Raw genomic sequence first — 17,729 nt, forward strand, 5'->3', positions numbered from 1 at the left:
TACATTCGGATGGTGTTTCAGGAATTGTCGAAGTAGAATTTCTATCGATTCGGTAATTTATGTAGCACAGAATTGTTGATATAGAATTTTTGTTACTCCGGTAAATTACTTAGCAGAATATTGTCAATATATTGTATATAGTATTTCTATCGTACTGATAATTTACTTAGCAAAGGCTCGGAGAAGAACCAAGATAATGTTCGGACGAAATATCATACATAAATCGCAAGGTTTAGTGTTTGATATTTATCACTTCCCTCCGGCAGTATATTTAGGAAATTTCAAATTCTGATGAAATGTAAACTAGACAATAGCGTGTTTCTAAATCGAGCGGAACCTCCTGCATCTGAAATAATATATATAAATATTACAGAATAAGTTATTAATATACGTAACGTTGAAAAAAAAATATACATTTTTTCAGTTAACATTACATATATATTAATTATTATAATAATTATATCAATACAATAACTCATATGCATATCTTAATATACAACTCCTAGTACAATGTTAAACAGTTGTCTATGAAAGCAAAATTCATAAATAAATGTATACTCCATTGTTGGTGCATAGTTAGTTATACAGATAAAATAAATTTCTTTTAATCGGGAACTTTTTATTTTTAACTTAAGATCGACTCAAGTTTAAAATACTTATGATCCATATTTATGTTTAATTTAATATAAACCTAACAGGTTTGGCGTAAATTTATCTTAGACCCAATTTTCCTCCAAATTAACTACATTTTCAGTATGTTAAATATGTTCAACGTGCAGTATCTTACCAAAAGAGTAGTCAGATAACCAAAATTCTGTTGACGTGTTGCGGATACAGGCAAGTAGAACGTGTTATAACTATTACGAAATCGATACATTTTCTTGGAAACAATCGTATTAGTTCTTCTACTTTTTGTAGATGTAGCAATCGCTACAAAGGGACGACAATGCTGTTTACCTATCATCCCTGCAAGTTGACAATATCTGTTTCAGTCGATATACGATAATAATACATTGCAAAGTTCTCCCAATAGAGGTTATTAGAAAACGTAATGTCCATACATAAGATCACAAATACGAAACGATAGATTTACTGCAATTGCCTTTTGTCTCCCCTCCGAATGAATTCCATTTGAAAGATAAACGAGGTTGACAGTATCTAATAAACTTGAAGGAGACTCGGAGAGATTCGAATATACCGCAATGGCAGCAGTTGGAAATCCATTTCCCGCCGTTGGGAAGAATGGAAAATCAATAATAGTGACCGGCCTTACCGACTTTGCGATGATGAAGACCCTAAAACTGTTGTCCGTCTTGCTTCCTCCGAAGCGTTCCTCCCATTCCTGTACAACTCGGTTCTCCATCTTTACCAAACAGCAGCGCCACACGTTTGCCATTGGCCAACCGCCGCCGCCATTATAGATTCCGTTGTGAGTGACCGAGTCCCGTTCTCTACGCTCTCTTAAGTGTTTCTCGGACGCCAACAGTTAAATAAATTCGTGACAAGCGTGAAAAAGGTGAGATGAAGACGTACAGCAGGAAAAAGGGCGATAGCCCTAGCAACGTAATTATTCACGTGAACGAGCTGTGCCGACTGTGCCTGGCAAAGGAGGAGGAGATGGTGCCGATTTATGACGACGAAACTATTCCCTTATCTCTTCGAATAATGGCTTGCGTTAATTTGGAGGCAAGTATCAATGTTTCTTCGACCATAACGCGAGACGAGCCGACCTACGTAGCTGCATTTCGCGCAGATGCTCGTAGTTTATCGAAAATAGGAATCTAGTTTATCTCTCTGTGTGATTGTCTTTCTTTCGTCTCCCCCTCCCTTGAGATTCGATTGTGTTGGAAGCGTCGGTTATACATGTGTGTAACCGAAATGATTCTTACTACACTGATCAAAGCAACTACCGGCCTTACCGAGTTATCGACTTTGTGCCTGACGCCACCGTCTTCGCTTTCGTTACAGGAATCACAGACCTGACATAGGATAAACTTAACAATCAATGCATTTTTCTGTCCCATGCTCGCGGTCCTCTAGACCTTGTTATAGTTTTCAAGTCAAATGCAACGTTACCGATCAATTACCAATTCTGGATATAATTAGCACAAATAGAGCATCCATACATCCCCTTCCAGGTTGGATATCCCTAATATGTCGCAGCGGGAAAACCACATCTGTTGATTACGTTCAAATGCTCATAAAGGTTATTGTAAAAAAACGTCACTGAAGAAATATATTCTGTTCACTGTGTTGAATGTATAATAATTGTTTACATGTTTGTACCTTTTCCGAAGGTCGTTTTACACGCATTGTTATCACACTATCCAATATAGAAAAAAATATTTCTGTAAGGAGTTCGATAGATTGCCTGTTATTTAAATACAATTTAATTTATAATTTAAATACAATTGAGAAAATAAGGGATAAATAATACAAGTAATAATGTTTTCTTTTAAAGGTTTTCGAAGAAGATGGTCTCCCAAACATGATCTGTCATCCGTGCAAATATCAATTAGAAAAATCATACCAATTCAAGAAAAAGTGTGAAGCTGCCGATGCAAAGCTTCGAAAACATATGAAATTAATACAACAGTTAACAGGACAAGATGAAGAAGGAGAAAATCAAGACAACTATAGAGAAGAATTGAAAGATGGTTCTCATAGTGGAAAATCCAAACAAGTTAAACAATTGTTAGCTGATTTAGTATCAACTAAAGCTGAAAGTGGACAGGCAGATGGAGATCCAATCGAAGTTACAGAAGAAGAACTTGTTGGTGGCTACATTTTAGGTATTAATAATATTTTCATTATGTACAGACACAACTTTCACTTCTATTCAACTTAATACAATGCATAAGATTTAATATAATAAGTAACATTCAATTTTGTATGGCATCAACTACATATGTACTATTACTACTGTATTATAGGAATGAATTCTGAAAATTTGGAAATGGAAGAACCTATGTCAGAAGATCCAGAAAATATTACATTGGTACCTGCTGAAGAACGTACTGCTAAAGCACGTTGTACAATATATACAAACCGTATTAAACAGGAACAGGAATCCGAAGATGAAGCAGAAGAAGTACAGAGAGCAATTGCAAATGCTGACCACAAAAATGTTTATATGATGGAAGTTACCAGTAACAATTCTGGCCAAGGAGAATCAATGAAGTTGCAACCCATTTCAGATACCATAGGTAATTACTTTACTCAATTTTCGAACAAATAAAAGTTATACAAAGAAATTCTATTCCTATATATATTGCTTCTTTATAGTTGAAGCCAGTGAAGAATTGAAGGTATTTAAATGCGATAAATGTCCGAAAGCATTTACTCGGAGAATAATGCTAAAGAGTCATCAGTCTGTTCATTCTACACAAAGGGGCTATACGTGTCAAGCCTGTGAAAAATGGTTCCCTACAAGATCAGCTTTAGTGAGACATGAACGTACTCACACAGGTAAATAAAATAATTGTACCATAAATACATAATTTATATTGGAAAATTGTTACGTTTGTTACAAGCATTCTTCGTTTTCTCAAATTATAATTTGTTATAGGTGAAAAACCATTTGGTTGTAACATTTGTCACCGAGCATTTGCCCAGAAAGAAATTTTACTTCGTCATTTGATGACACATTCTGGACAGAAACCCTTCCAGTGTCAACACTGTGACAAGAGCTTCACTCAACGTGAAGCATTGAAGGTGCACATGAGGAGACATCAAAAACTTGATCCGAATGATATTCAGTTGCATCATTGTCAACTCTGCCCTAAAGCCTTTTGTCATGCATCTGGACTTAGTAGACATTTAGTTACACATACTGGAAGAACGTATAAATGTATAGAATGTGAAAAATCATTTACTGATAAAAGTTCATTGTTAAGGCACAGTCGCATCCATGCACCGAAAAAGATATTAACAAATTAATTTTGTTTATAACTATAAAAAGGAAATCGATCAGCATTCATTTAACCCTTTGAGTACAAAGTACTTTGGCCACTGAATGACATGATGGAGTATCCTGTAGAATTCTTTTTCTTTTTTTTTTTTTATTACATATTGTATAGAAACATCAGTTATCTATCTATATAACACAGGGTTAAGTTTTTCATATAAGAAATATATGAATATCGTAATTTGTATTTCGACAATCATGATAATTTGATTAGATCTATATACCTTTATAGTATTCAAAGGGTTGATAAAAAAACATTTTTCAAGAATTTGTTGTATAATATACATCACTGATTTTATTTTTTAATCTAATGTATAGCACGTCATATCTAATATTAATTATGCATTATTAATTCATTTAGTAATTACAACTATAAACTTACATACTCTAACTATAAGTACTTCATTTTCATTTGATATATATATTCAGTGTCAAAATTAACATTATTATACTGATTTATACTATACGTAAGTACATGTTTCATTAGGAATCATTGTTTACACAAATTTTACAGTAAAATGTGCAATAATTGAGTATCTGATATTATATATCCATAAACTATTTTGACGTTTAAGTACAATGTATTTCGGTAAAATAACAAAAATCAGCAACAGTATTCTTCTATAGAGAAACGCTTTTTTTTACAAAAGTTAAATTCTTATATATATTTTCGCGATATTTGTATTATATACAATTATATGTACTTCTGTGTATATAATGATGACCATTCTAGCAAGAGACTCCCTTGTATTGTAGTAATTCGACCTTAGTCTCCCAATCCTAATTATAACTTCTCTTGACCAACCTTTATTTTTAAAGAACGATGCTTTTTATCCAATTTTCATAATGCGTGTTGCAATAATGAACACTTCTAATTGAACCATTTACAACGAAGATTAACAATAAGAAACCCCGTCAAACTACGCAAAAGCTACGTCAAACAGAAATCAACAAACGATTTACAAAGCTAAACTCACCCGTTGCCGCTCGGAAGGGAATATGGGTCACGATTCGCAATGTCCGGTGCACTGACCACGTACAATGTTCAGCTGATCTCGGGTCGATGAACACACCGATCAAGGGATATTAGATATAGATCTCGACGACCGCGTTTTCGGATCACAATTCCTCGTGAATAAAAATTTACTATCACATCCTGCATATAGGCGCGGAAACCGATTAATTAATATTAGTGCTACGAAAGTTTTTCTTTATCTTGAGTTGCGTCAGGTAATTTTGTTTAAACATTAGATAGCAAAACAGACAATAGAGTACTAGAAGATAAAGCTATTTTGTTTGCAAATATAGTATCGAAATCTCCGCGGTGAAAATTGCAAGTCGAATATCGCGCCGCTGGTATTCAAATAGCGGTGTCTCTCTTGGAGAAACAATGAAGCTCCATTCGGTATCCATACAGCGCCAATTGAGGTAGTGGAAAAACGCTCAAACTGTTAGACAAAACCTACTGTTGATAATTTCTTTGAAATCAAATTTGAGCATTTTGCCGCTACATCAATTGGCGCTATACAGATACTAAACAGAGCTTTATTTGTTCTCCAAGAGAGGTGCCACAAACGCCAACATATGCAACATTGCAAGGTTGCCTAAAAACATCAATTACATATGCTATAAAGTGGTGGAGGGAAATCCTTCCAAATAGGGTTGGATAATGCCATCGAATTCCATTGGCAATCCATTGAAATCATCCAATTCAATTTGTAAGGTCACTTCTCTATCATCTGGAGCAAATTCTATGCAAAATCCCTGACACCATTGGCGTAAAAATTACTGAGAGAGATCTTGGCATCTGGGATCCCTAAATCAGCGAATGCAAGAAAATAAGTTACACAAGGAATGAATGGGAGTGTATGCGCCGGGGTTTTCGTAACAGTGGGATGGCACGTCTGTCACGTGAACGTTACAAGTCTAAACTACGATCGTGAGACGATGTATAGCCTTTAACTAATCGTAGTTTAGAATTCTGTGTAATGTTCATCCGATAGCCGCGCCACACCGTTGTGCGAGGCTTCAGACGCATGCGTCTCCTATCTAAATCTTTGCGTAACTTATTTTCACGTATACGCTGTCCTGTTGCCCTCGATCTTGATCTAAGCCAATCCAGCTGAATCCAACCAATCCAAGTGAATCGGGCTGTTCTGCTCTTTGAATGAACGAGAATGTTTATGTGTTGGTACATGTCACTGTGATGAGGAATAGACATCGACGGAATCTTCATATGATGTTGTGCTTATCCGAAATTAGAAACAGAAATGCAGTGAATTGGTTTTAATAGAATTTCATAGATCTAGAATAAAATGAGTAGCATTAAACTTGATGTACAGTGGTCCCCCATTCATGCGAATAAGTTCATTACCTGGGGCACAGAAATCTGCCTGTACGAAGTTACACAGGCCAAAGATAATATTAGACAATTGTGTAAGTAAAGAAATATATTTTTTTCTACAACAAACAGTTTATCAAGCAAGGAAACTATTACTTTATACTTACATCTTTTCCCAATAGATACAAAGATTTCTGATTCTACAGTAGCTCATTTACTTGCTACAAATACAAATCATCATTATGTTAAATGTATCGATATATATCCACAGCCGGAACCTGATATTTTGTTAGCTGTGGGACAAGCAAATGGAAAAGTTGTCTTGACTACTTTTGGACCAACTGTGTTCGATTCACAGGGTCTTACCGGGAAAGAATTAGGTAACTTATTTGTCCTGTTACTATGCAGTTGTGTATCTTATAATTCTTTCATTGACATATTATTACAGTTCCAAAACATGCAAGACAATGTAACACAGTTGCATGGAATCCTATAGACACAAACTTAATTGTATGTGGTTTAGATAAACATAGTAAAGAACATTCCATTTTATTATGGGATGTGAATAAAGGACTGCAAGGCTCCGAAAGAGTACACCATCATGCTATAGTGCAAACAGATTCTATAAGACCTATTGCAGAAGTTAGTATTTCTGAAACTATACATTCCATTGCTTGGTTCAAGCATGAACAAAAATGTATGGTTGTGGGTGCAAACAATAAACAGTTAAAAATTATTGATTTTAGAGGTATTAAATAAATTTCCTTTTTATTTATTCGTTAAAGTGCTAGTATTTCAAACTAATTTTTTGTTCATACTAGATTCTGCAAAGGTAATAAATACAGCAGCAACAAAAGCTGTTTATAATGTGTCTGTCAATCCACATAACAATTATCATTTAGTCTCGAGTGTGGATAATCAAATAACTATTTGGGATACTAGATGCTTTGAGAAACCTGTTTTGACTTTGTCGCAAAGTAGGCAAGTCACCAAAGTTTTATGGTGTCCAACTAGGCACAATCTTTTAGGAGTTCTACAAAAAGATTCAGGTGTAATATACATGATTAATAACATACAAATGAGCAATAATAGTTTTATACACCTAGTATTGTTTCAACCACAGTGACGTTGCATTTATTTGATATTCAACATTGTGGAATTGGTGGAGGAGAAGATACTGAACCTGGAGCATTGGAAAGAACTGTTGCACCTCCTTGGCACAATCCTATAAGTTTTTCATGGCACCCGACGCATGTGAACAGATTGCTGGCTGTATCACAACAAGGTTCCATCTATATATAATTATTAAATTTCAAAAATAATTAAATAAAATTCATTAAAGACCATTCGTGGTTTTGAAGGTTTAACGGATTATACGGTTTGCGAAAGGATTACAGTAAACTGGTCTACAAGATCTCACCTTGCATGGAATCATGCTTCTAAATCTTTTAAATACATATGCAGTACTGATAACATTTACAAAGCTCTGGATGATATTTCCATTTTAACTAAAACACGCGCAGCTTCGGAATATGGATTACTTGTAAGTTGAGAAAGTTTCTAATTCATTTCATTCGTAAACTGCTATATGTATAAGTAAATAAATATATATAATTACATATTTACAGCCAGAGCTGGCACAGAATGGCGAATTAGCTGAAAATGATACTCTAAAGAACCTGTGGCAATGGTTAAACTTAAGCCGTTATTTAGTCGAAGACAGCACTATACCTAGTTTAGATAATAAACATCCAGGTGTTAGGTAAGTGAAAGATTTTTTTAAAAGTTTTGTTACAAAAATAAAAGAAATTAATATTTATTGATATTACATAGAACAGTTTTAAAATTAGATGGTCAACAAGGGACTAATGGCATCCTAAAATCCGAATTGATGTATTGTCCTTGGTCGGACATAGGGTCCAATCACACAGCAAAAATTTACAGGTATAACGATTTTGATATACCGAAGTTTCCGTAACCAAGTCTCCTGTGCCGTATTGCAGGTCCCCTGATAGAGATAAAGGATTGCTCTTATGTGGTTGGAGGTTCGACAAAGATACAAATACGCCTTATGACAATTTGTTCTTAGAAAGATTGGAAAGAGAAGGAGAATATCCACGAGCAGCTGCAATAGCTGTATTTAATTTATGTTTGAGACAAGCCATAGAAATTTTAAATCGAGGAGCCAGTAAAATGTCAATGTCGGCAAATCTAAATATCGTTGCCATGGCTTTATCGGGGTTTTCTGAAGATAGAAACAGCATGTGGAGAGAATCATGTTTAAAATGTAGATCTCAACTTTCGGACCCTTATTTAAGAGCAACCTTTGCTTTTCTAACAGCAGATGATTCCTATGAAAATGTATTGGTAAGTAAGCGCAAATTCTATCTATTAAGGAGAATGACAATTCGGTCCGTTTTTTAGAATGAAAATGGTATGGCAGTTGAAGATAGAGTAGCCTTTGCGCTCATGTTTTTATCAGATAACAAATTAAACGAATATTTAAAACGGTTGACTCAAAAATTAACAGACGAGGGAAATTTGTCTGGTTTTCTTTTAACAGGTACGATGATATTCTATTGGACAACTTATATTATTTATACAATACTCTTTTATTGAACGTTATTGTGTTTCAGGTGCAAGTTTAGAAGGTATACAATTGTTAAATCGTTATTTAGAAATCACTGGCGACGTTCAAAGTTGCAGTCTTATAGCGATTAGAGCATTTACACCTAAATTACTTCAAGAAACACAAGTTCAAGTATGGATAATTAGGTATTGAAAGCTACAAATGATTGCCAAAGAAATTCTAAGTAAAAAACAAAATTAATTGGTGTTCAAACACAGCTATAGAAATCTTTTAAATGCGTGGAAGATGTGGACTCAAAGGGCACATTTTGATATTGTGATGCGATCTTCAACTAATGAAAAACCTCCACAACAGATATATGTTTCTTGTAACTTTTGTGGCAAAAGTATATCTGCGTTTATGCAAGGTTTAAGTAGAGCAAGAGGACCTTTTGGTAGATTAGGTAGTACACCCAATAAGTTGAAGGTAATATATCTTGATTTAATATTTAATATACAGTCAGCCATTAAAGACGTCGGACGAGCTTTTGATATTTGAAATAAAAAAATTAAAACTTTAAATATTGAATTAGTAGTGTATATAACAAGTACATCTAGTTTTATTTCCTATTTAGATGTCTTCATGCCCAAATTGTCGAAAACCATTACCAAGATGCGCAATATGTTTGATGCATATGGGTACTGTAAGTGGACTACAAATGACTACATCCAATGCAAATAGAAATGAAGAATGCGACAACAAATTAACAGAGTTCAATAACTGGTTCACATGGTGCCAATCGTGCAGACACGGTGGTCATGCTGATCACATTACACATTGGTTTCGGTAATATGATAAAATAATATAACGAATTTTCTTTCGATATTTCTAATTTATTTATAGCAAATTTCTCTATTTTCAAAACAGCCAACATTCTGAATGCCCTGTAACATCCTGTACTTGTAGATGTTTCTCCTTGGATGCATCGTGTAAAATAGGAGTGAGTATTCTATAAAGATTCCAAGAATGTTGAATGATGATAATAATTCTATTTCAGTTTTAAGGTTGCTATTTTGGATGGTTCCAATAGATTGAACTTACAATGTGAAAGAAACAATGACTGGCATTGTCTATATGACATGGATATCTACTATTATTATGAAACAAAATTAATGAATAATAATGTGAAACAGTTGCCGTATTCTTATAAAAACTTTATAAAATTTGTATTGTCACTGATTTTTCCACCATTCTGTTGGTCCCGACACAGTTAATAAAGTAAAATATTCGTGATATTGATTGGCATCTAAATAATAATATATATTGTAATAATTATTATTATTTTTTTTTACCTCACTGTGCTTGCGATCTTGAAATATGTGATGATATAATGGACTATTTTTTCATACTTTCATTAATAAATTAACATAAATGACATAAACAATTTATTATTAAATAACATTTAAATAAATGCAATAAATACATATATATATATATATAATTATGTTTCGGCATATCATTTTATAATACGAGCGTTTTGCCGAATAAGAGTTTCTACAATATATCAAATATTGGGGCTAAGTCTTTGTATAACTTCTGTGTAACCAATTTCTCATTTCACGAATAAAATTATGTATTGAAGCAGATTAGCTAGTGCTACCTGCTCTGCTTCTTTAAACGTTGTACAGCTACCAATTTGACATATTGGAATTACAGTATTCAACTTAATTGCAACTATACATTGCATTGTTCTTTTTGATTTAAATTTAAAAGTTTCAACAGATACGTTAAAAATGTTTTTAATAATGGTTTTTGTAACAGATATGTCTTCTATGTAACATTTCTTCTTTAAAAGTTCCAAATCAGTTACTTCTTTATTATTAACAACATTTTTACATTCGCCCATTAAGGCTAAATGATAATCCCCAATATGTATACATGTACTAGATACATTAGATACATTTTTGATTCTCTGATACCTAGCTCGAATTTGTATTTCATTATCAGCTTTGGGCTCGATTAACTTCAGATTCTTGTATTGTACAACTAAATCATCTACCATAATTGCATCACTAGCCTTTAAAGTTTGTAAAACTTCCTTAGCTGCATTCTGTTTGGCAACTTTCTTTGTATTTCCAGATCCTTGTTTGCATAGAGAACCAACAGTGCAATTCATTGTAAATATAAAGTTATGAGGTAGACCACTTGTGGAAACACTATCAAAACTGGGTACTGGTAATTGATGTGCAACACAGAATTCCTGTAAAATTATATTCCTTGTAGTTTTAATTAATATTCATACTATAAATGTTAAAAAGGTTTAAATATCGCGCATCGTCCGCGCTGTCAACCATTTGTGATTAGCGCGCTGCCATCATTGTCGTGTGGTAGATCGTTGAAGTTTATCGCGTATAGTAAGAAACGTATATAACCTCATATTAGTGTATTAAATAAACTAAGTATTATAAACCACATATTAATATCGATCACGCATATTCCCAAATAATATCAATAATAAATAACGCATATTGTTTTTTCTATAATGATGATATCGTCATATATACCCATAATATGTTAAAGTATGCATACCATTAAAGATCCCACATAATTCACAAATAGTTCTTGTGAACATGCAGCAGAATTACTTGAGTTCATAGAGCTCTGCGAATTGCATTCTAAGTTAGACGATTTTTCATTTTTCTTTTCATTTCCATTTACCGAACTTGGAGTGCATAATACACCTTCTGAAGTTAATAATGCTATCATTTCCTTAGCAGCATCTTGTTTAGCTTCTTTTTTGGTACTTCCGTGACCTTTCACTCTATAGTTATTATTCCAAGTACATTGAATAGTAAATCTATTTCTTGAAAGTATAAACTCAGAAGAAACTTCTGTATATACGGGCAGACAAGTAGAATTCTTCATGAGATTTTCTTGCAAAATCGATACTGCTGACTTCATGTTTGCATAATTTTGAGATTACCAGAATCTTTCACGTCCTGTACACTTCTATGGTCTTCTTTATTATAGCCACTGAAAAAGTAAGAGAATTGACAAAAGTCCCCTCTTATCTCACTACAAGGAAAAAGGACAAAAGGAATTCGGAGTTATAAGGTTCTTAAAATTTCTACTTACGGCCAACGTGTCCATTGGTGTCTACTATGTCCAATGGCGTCGAAGATTCTACTTTTTATCTGCTCCAAGTGGCGAAGAGGAGACCTCTCAAATAGAATTGGATAATTCCAGTAGATTGCCAATGGAAGTCCATCGGTACCATCCAATCCAATTTGTTATTGATAATTCGTATCGCTTCTACGTTACCGACTACTAGCACGGGTAAATTGAATCCATAATTTGTATCATAAGGTAAGAAAAAATATTACAATGTAAAATCGTCAAAAATTACAATGTAAAATAAATAAAATAAAATAATGTATAGTTCGTATAGCACTAATGAGCCTAGTGACAAAACATTGAAATTGTTAGATGAAATTATTAATAGTTAATTTTGGCTAGTAGTTTGAGCGTTTCGCCATTTACTAATTGGCGCTGTACGAATCTCGGACAAAGTTTCTTCTTTTTGCCACAAAAGGCGCTTGTACTACCAAACAGATTCTAACCGGTTTTGTATCGTTTGATAAAGACAGTAAGAATCATTTATAATAATAAATCTTTCTAGACACTATGTAGATGCGGGAAAATTTACGGAATATTCCTGCGACTTTAGAATATTTTTTTAAACTCTCGAGTGGCAAATTTTATAACAATTTTCATACACGTATTCTCTTCATGGCTAACTCGGCAAGAAGCATTTCTGAGAAATATGATAACACGTGAATGTGAATTAATGATTCAAATGTAACATTCTCTCTGATTGTTTTTAATAATAATCCTATACATCTATATTTCAATTATGCCTTTGTATGTCAATTTATATTTTTTTCTTTTTTTTAAATAATGGTTCTTTGCTCTAATTAGGCCATAATTAATGTTTTTCAACAACTCTGCATTATGGTTATAGGCTTAGAGTACATAACGTGTTCTAAGTATGTTCCAAGTTTATAGGCGAGATTTAGTTCAATGTTTCACTACTATGTGGAAATAGTGTTTCTATGTACATACTTGCATATGTGCATATATTGTGTATAAAAATCGTAATTAGCAATTAGTAGCGCATGTAATTATGTATGACAATCTGTGATATGGATCCAATGCGGACAATGACAAGAATCGCATTAAAACAAGGAAACGTTCATTTTGATCCCATTAGCTTCCGAGTTATTTAATTGTTTGTATTCTCACACTGGAAATTGAATACATACTACTAAAAAATGTCAGACTTTCCTTTTTGTATGAAAATATTTTCAAACGTTCTTTACGAGCATACATATGTAAAGGTTTTATCTCATGTACGACAATCGTCATGCGATAGCGGTAATCAAAGGCGGAGGATACAAACGATGAGCGTGAGATAAGATACATTTGTAATTACAATAAAAGAGAAATATATTTACGAAAAACAGACAAAATCTTAAACTGTATAGAAAAAGAAATTGCTCACAGGACAATTTACATCAGCTTTAGAATTATTTTTTGTTCTGTAATTTGAAATGAATGTACTCTATATGCGTAAAGACATTGTATGCACAACATATATGTACATAGAATAAAATTTCATTCATGACTTTACCAATGAAATGATTACTCTTTAATTGGGAAGAAAACCGAGTAGGGTGCACACGGTAAATCTATTCGTAAACCAACAATTTTGTTGATTCATTGAATCGTAAAAGAACCTACGTGCATGTACTTTCATATTTAAGAGGAAACGAATCCTTTTAAAGTTGTTCGTACCAGTTCGTACATACATGTGCCTGAATCAGAATACGGTGCGACTACATACAAACTGAAATAAAAGGGGTCATGTAGAGAGATAGTTTGTCGTTCTTTGTTACGGCGCGCCTACCATCCTGATGATGAAAATAGATTTTCATTTGTGAAGTCACATGCAGAGATGTTCTAGATATATAATTCGTGGCAACTCCATGAGTGAATTGGCAGCCATTTTTAAACTGCTTGCATAGTATAATAACGTAGAAAAGGGATTATGGATAAGAAAAAAACAGATCTTCGAATGGAGATACGTGAAGTAAGAGCGGATTAGAATTAGCGTGATCTTGACGCGTATCAAATGAGTGAAACGAGTAACCTGAAATCGATGTGTACGTGTTGAGTCGACGAGTGATTCGTTTCGAGTGGACGGTACTCGAGCGAATGCACTTCTTCCCCGTGAAATTGATGGAAATGGTGAACTGTCAACACCTCTGTAAAATGAGAATATGAATTCGATTCGAATCACCGTGACGAAGAAAGATCGGCTGATTTGAAGGAGAATTGTGTCGATTGTGTGACAGTTGAACAGTTCGATGCCGAAAGGCCCCGGCTAAGAGCGATGTCGATGTTAACATGCAAGAGAACAACGAATACAAAGATCGTGGCTCTCGAATGCTAAGTTCCTATAATAATGGCAGATAATGTACACAGAAAATCGCATAAGCTGTCGGATGGTAGTAATAGAAAGACGTCGAACACAGTGCACCGTACCACCACCGAGACGATTCGGTTAGGAGAGCCAGAGAAGCTGTACCAGCCGGTTAATTTGACCAGCTCCAGCAACGTGACGGCCAGTAATCAGTGTCGGAAAAAGACATCATCCTTTCAAATAACAAGCGTCACAGTCGGTTGTCGTATGAGCAATGATGCTGGCGAAGATTCAAACGACGATCTGGACGAATCCCACACGGAGGACAATTCCGTGGAACATTCGCGTATCACCGATATTGACATTGAAACGCCTAGTTACTCGGAAGATACCTTTTCTAAAGAAGATGTATTTTTCAATACCAGTAACGCTGCCCTCAGCACCGCTCCGGTGATTCCTACTAGTTCACAGTATGGACTGGCGATCGTGCCCTCCGAGGGTAATAATGTTATTAATTCGGTAAACGACAGCAATATTAATACTCTGGATATCACATCTGTTACCGACAACAATATTATAAACTTACTGTCGAGTAATGCCAAACAAGATGCAGATTTGCGAGAAGTACATTCGCATGGTAGAAATGAGCGGTTTAAAGTGGTTAAAATTGAAAGTACCGAACCTTTTAAAAGGGGCAGATGGACTTGCATGGATTATCTAGACCATACATCGGTTAATCAACCGACTGCGATCGGTACTCCAAAAGTGTCGGATCCAAACGAGGTATGCATATCTTATGGGGTAACAGACAGTGGAATTGTGATACCTGACTCGTCCAAGCAATCTGTCATCTCCGAGGACAAAGGTATAGGTATAGACTCGAATGGACAAGTTTCCACCCATCAAGATGTGCATGCATCGATCGGTGTACCAAATAATCCAACAACTGTTACAAATGCTAATTACACGGTAAACAATTCTATTCCTCCTAATGCACAGCATAATCCGACACAAGTTCAAACTCAGCAAAAGGTTCAAGCCCCAACGCAAATTCCCCCATACTTTCAATCCACGACTCAGCAATTAACATCCCAATCGCAACAGCAACAACAACAACAAGGAGGACAGGGGTCCACGTTACCCTCTAATTTGCAGCCTGCCCACCCAAATAACTTGACTCAGTCACAAAGTATGCCCCAAGGTGCTATTCCCATTATAACACAAACTGGTAATAACAATGTGACGGCTCAGCAAAATATACCTCATTCTAAAGAAGATTCGTATGTGACAGTGAGTACTCAGAATCAGTCATTGCCGGTTCAAACAGTTTGTCAGCCATCTGTTCAGCAACCGCCTGTTCCAACGTCTCAGGCACCAAACATTCTGGTTACCCAACAACAGCAGCAGCAGCAACATGCACCACCACCTCAGCAGCAACAACAGCAACAGCTTCCACCTTCTCAACAACAACAACAGCAGCAGCAACAGCCTCCACAGCCGCTTCAAACTCAAAAGCCAATAACACAAATTTCCGAATCGTTGACTGCCATACAAGGAATGCAGAGCATCCAGAATATTCATAAAGTTCCTCAAACAGGTGTACAGCAAACGTCTTCAACCATACATGCTCCTGGAGCACCGGTACAATCTCAAGTCATACCTTCATCTCAAATGCAACCCCAAGCTTCTGGTAGCAATGCTCAAGTGCAAATAGCGCAGGTATCGGCTAGTTGCCAAAATGTTGTAGGTGGTATGCAACAAGGAAGTATGACATTTCATCAATCAGAACCGGAGCAGGACTCCATTACAGGCATTGTGGCTGCATCCACGACACAGTCGGCTGATACTGCGCTTCTAGAATCTTTAACCGAAGTTACACAAGGCAGCGATGAACATCACACCCTCGAAGATAACGAAAGGTATATCGCATTTGATTAAAGCGAATAAAACTGTTTGTATTGACTGTATAAGTACAACTTTAATGCTATTTTTAATACAGTATGTCGGGGACTAGTGCTGTAGCAATTGATAACAAGATTGAGCAGGCCATGGTAAGAAATCATTCCTAGAGACAATTATTTAATGATGATAACGAACGATAATATTCGTTTGAGAAGGATGAACATTACATATTCTTTCTAGGATCTCGTTAAGAGTCATTTGATGTTTGCTGTACGAGAAGAAGTTGAAGTACTCAAGGAAAAAATAGCAGAGCTTATGGATCGCATCAATCAATTGGAAGCTGAAAATTCAATTCTGAAAGCTCACGCGACTCCAGAAACGTTAGCTCAATTGAGCCAATCCACTACAAAATTACCCCAAAACAGTTCAGGAAATGGTCAATAGGTAACCATTGTACATAAGTTTCTATTAATACTTTGTCAAGTACATAATGGATAATATAATTATTGTATATAACTTTACGATTTTTAGAAATTTATAAACAATGAGATTTATTATATTATATATATTAGCACTAGTAACTTTTTTTTAAGTAAATTAAAGATAATAGATTATTTTTTACTATTTCAGTTTACTGTTTAGGAAATATAAATAATAATTTAAATGTATAAATTCAATTTTCTTTCAAAATGATAATCATTTTGGAAATATGTATTGTTACGATCCTAGGCAAAAACAAGGACATATACGAGTGCATGCCAAGACTAAGCAGCATAAGTAACGAAGTTGATATGGTTTCACGATAGATTCAAGATTTTGAACATGTTAAAAGAAAGTATATAACAATATGAAATAGGCAGCTAGACATTCCTAGACGATTTTTCCTATTACCTCCGCATTTGGCCGATTTCATTCACAGGATATTCTCAATCACAGGAATTGGCTGTTCAACCGAAAATTGAAAATTCAAAAATATTTGCATCCTTTAGATTTTAGATTATACGTAATTCTACGTTGATATTTTACCGTCATTTTCATACATAAAAGCAGTTTTTTTACATGGATCTATGTAATTTTCATTATTATTAATTATTATTATCATCATCATCATCATCAGCAGCAACAGCAGCATTGTGATCATTATTATCGTCATCATCATTATTATTATTATCTTTATTATTATTACTATTACATCATCATCATTATCATCATTACTATTATTATTAGTATTATTATTAAACATCAAGCCTCGTGTTTTGTAATCTGTACTCGAGTTGTAATCTGATTTTTAAAAGTGATGCATATTATAATCGATGACATGCTAATAATCGGGAACATAGTAACAGGTATGCATCGAAAAAAAAAATCAACAATTTCCTGTCAACATTTTGTGTCACATCTTAAACATGCCTAATAAAAGAAATTTTTAATTGTATAATAATCTCTTAAAATACCTAAAAAATACAAA

The 17,729-nt window shown here is 34.5% G+C and overlaps 4 protein-coding genes across 8 annotated transcripts; 3 read left to right on the forward strand and 1 right to left on the reverse strand.

The window, feature by feature from the left end:
• Positions 1–1,404: 1,404 nt before the first annotated feature.
• Positions 1,405–4,695, forward strand: LOC144475193 (uncharacterized). Its single transcript, XM_078190824.1, has 5 exons — positions 1,405–1,686; positions 2,462–2,792; positions 2,934–3,206; positions 3,286–3,468; positions 3,569–4,695. Exons 1-5 carry the CDS (start codon positions 1,522–1,524, stop codon positions 3,937–3,939), a joined length of 1,323 nt encoding a protein of 440 aa, XP_078046950.1. The 5' UTR covers positions 1,405–1,521; the 3' UTR covers positions 3,940–4,695.
• Positions 4,696–5,619: 924 nt separating this feature from the next.
• On the forward strand, positions 5,620–10,492 carry Mio (GATOR complex protein mio). Of its 3 annotated transcripts, none has more exons than XM_078190414.1 (15): positions 5,620–6,403; positions 6,580–6,688; positions 6,757–7,056; positions 7,130–7,357; positions 7,432–7,593; positions 7,670–7,851; positions 7,937–8,070; positions 8,142–8,252; positions 8,312–8,675; positions 8,733–8,871; positions 8,945–9,083; positions 9,156–9,363; positions 9,512–9,723; positions 9,805–9,877; positions 9,935–10,492. In XM_078190414.1, the coding sequence occupies exons 1-15, from the start codon at positions 6,302–6,304 to the stop codon at positions 9,938–9,940; spliced, it is 2,469 nt and encodes an 822-aa protein (XP_078046540.1). In that variant the 5' UTR covers positions 5,620–6,301; the 3' UTR covers positions 9,941–10,492. The 3 variants fall into 3 exon arrangements, with proteins under 3 accessions (XP_078046540.1, XP_078046538.1, XP_078046539.1); XM_078190413.1 differs by having other exon boundaries at positions 5,621–6,403; positions 6,491–6,688; XM_078190412.1 differs by lacking the exon at positions 9,935–10,492 and having other exon boundaries at positions 6,491–6,688; positions 9,805–9,892.
• On the reverse strand, positions 10,310–12,141 carry LOC144474974 (protein Loquacious-like). The gene is made up of 3 exons (XM_078190415.1): positions 12,013–12,141; positions 11,467–11,910; positions 10,310–11,137 (listed from the first exon to the last, which is right to left on the reverse strand). The coding sequence occupies exons 2-3, from the start codon at positions 11,836–11,838 to the stop codon at positions 10,490–10,492; spliced, it is 1,020 nt and encodes a 339-aa protein (XP_078046541.1). The 5' UTR covers positions 11,839–11,910; positions 12,013–12,141; the 3' UTR covers positions 10,310–10,489.
• Positions 12,142–13,754: 1,613 nt separating this feature from the next.
• LOC144474992 (uncharacterized) lies at positions 13,755–17,691 on the forward strand. 3 transcript variants are annotated; one of them, XM_078190459.1, is made up of 4 exons: positions 13,755–15,649; positions 15,731–16,278; positions 16,359–16,410; positions 16,502–17,691. In XM_078190459.1, exons 1-4 carry the CDS (start codon positions 14,402–14,404, stop codon positions 16,703–16,705), a joined length of 2,052 nt encoding a protein of 683 aa, XP_078046585.1. In that variant the 5' UTR covers positions 13,755–14,401; the 3' UTR covers positions 16,706–17,691. The 3 variants fall into 3 exon arrangements, with proteins under 3 accessions (XP_078046585.1, XP_078046584.1, XP_078046583.1); XM_078190458.1 differs by having other exon boundaries at positions 13,755–16,278; positions 16,502–16,705; positions 16,892–17,690; XM_078190457.1 differs by having other exon boundaries at positions 13,756–16,278; positions 16,502–17,690.
• Positions 17,692–17,729: the final 38 nt, after the last annotated feature.

The sequence above is a fragment of the Augochlora pura genome, chromosome 9, assembly GCF_028453695.1.
Source record: "Augochlora pura isolate Apur16 chromosome 9, APUR_v2.2.1, whole genome shotgun sequence".
NCBI lineage: Eukaryota > Metazoa > Arthropoda > Insecta > Hymenoptera > Halictidae > Augochlora > Augochlora pura.

Bases quoted from the DNA above. Each gene is read 5' to 3' on its own strand.
- LOC144475193 (XM_078190824.1), top strand. From the start codon at position 1,522: ATGAAGACGTACAGCAGGAAAAAGGGCGATAGCCCTAGCAACGTAATT. The intron at 1,687-2,461 runs GCAAGTATCAAT...TTTCTTTTAAAG, and splicing joins TGGCTTGCGTTAATTTGGAG to GTTTTCGAAGAAGATGGTCT. The intron at 3,469-3,568 runs GTAAATAAAATA...AATTTGTTATAG, and splicing joins ACATGAACGTACTCACACAG to GTGAAAAACCATTTGGTTGT.
- Mio (XM_078190412.1), top strand. From the start codon at position 6,283: ATGAGTAGCATTAAACTTGATGTACAGTGGTCCCCCATTCATGCGAAT. The intron at 7,852-7,936 runs GTAAGTTGAGAA...ACATATTTACAG, and splicing joins CTTCGGAATATGGATTACTT to CCAGAGCTGGCACAGAATGG. The intron at 8,071-8,141 runs GTAAGTGAAAGA...GATATTACATAG, and splicing joins AATAAACATCCAGGTGTTAG to AACAGTTTTAAAATTAGATG.
- LOC144474974 (XM_078190415.1), bottom strand. From the start codon at position 11,838: ATGAAGTCAGCAGTATCGATTTTGCAAGAAAATCTCATGAAGAATTCT. The intron at 11,138-11,466 runs GTATGCATACTT...ATAATTTTACAG, and splicing joins ATTATGTGGGATCTTTAATG to GAATTCTGTGTTGCACATCA.
- LOC144474992 (XM_078190458.1), top strand. From the start codon at position 14,402: ATGGCAGATAATGTACACAGAAAATCGCATAAGCTGTCGGATGGTAGT. The intron at 16,279-16,358 runs GTATATCGCATT...TTTTTAATACAG, and splicing joins ACCCTCGAAGATAACGAAAG to TATGTCGGGGACTAGTGCTG. The intron at 16,411-16,501 runs GTAAGAAATCAT...TATTCTTTCTAG, and splicing joins ACAAGATTGAGCAGGCCATG to GATCTCGTTAAGAGTCATTT.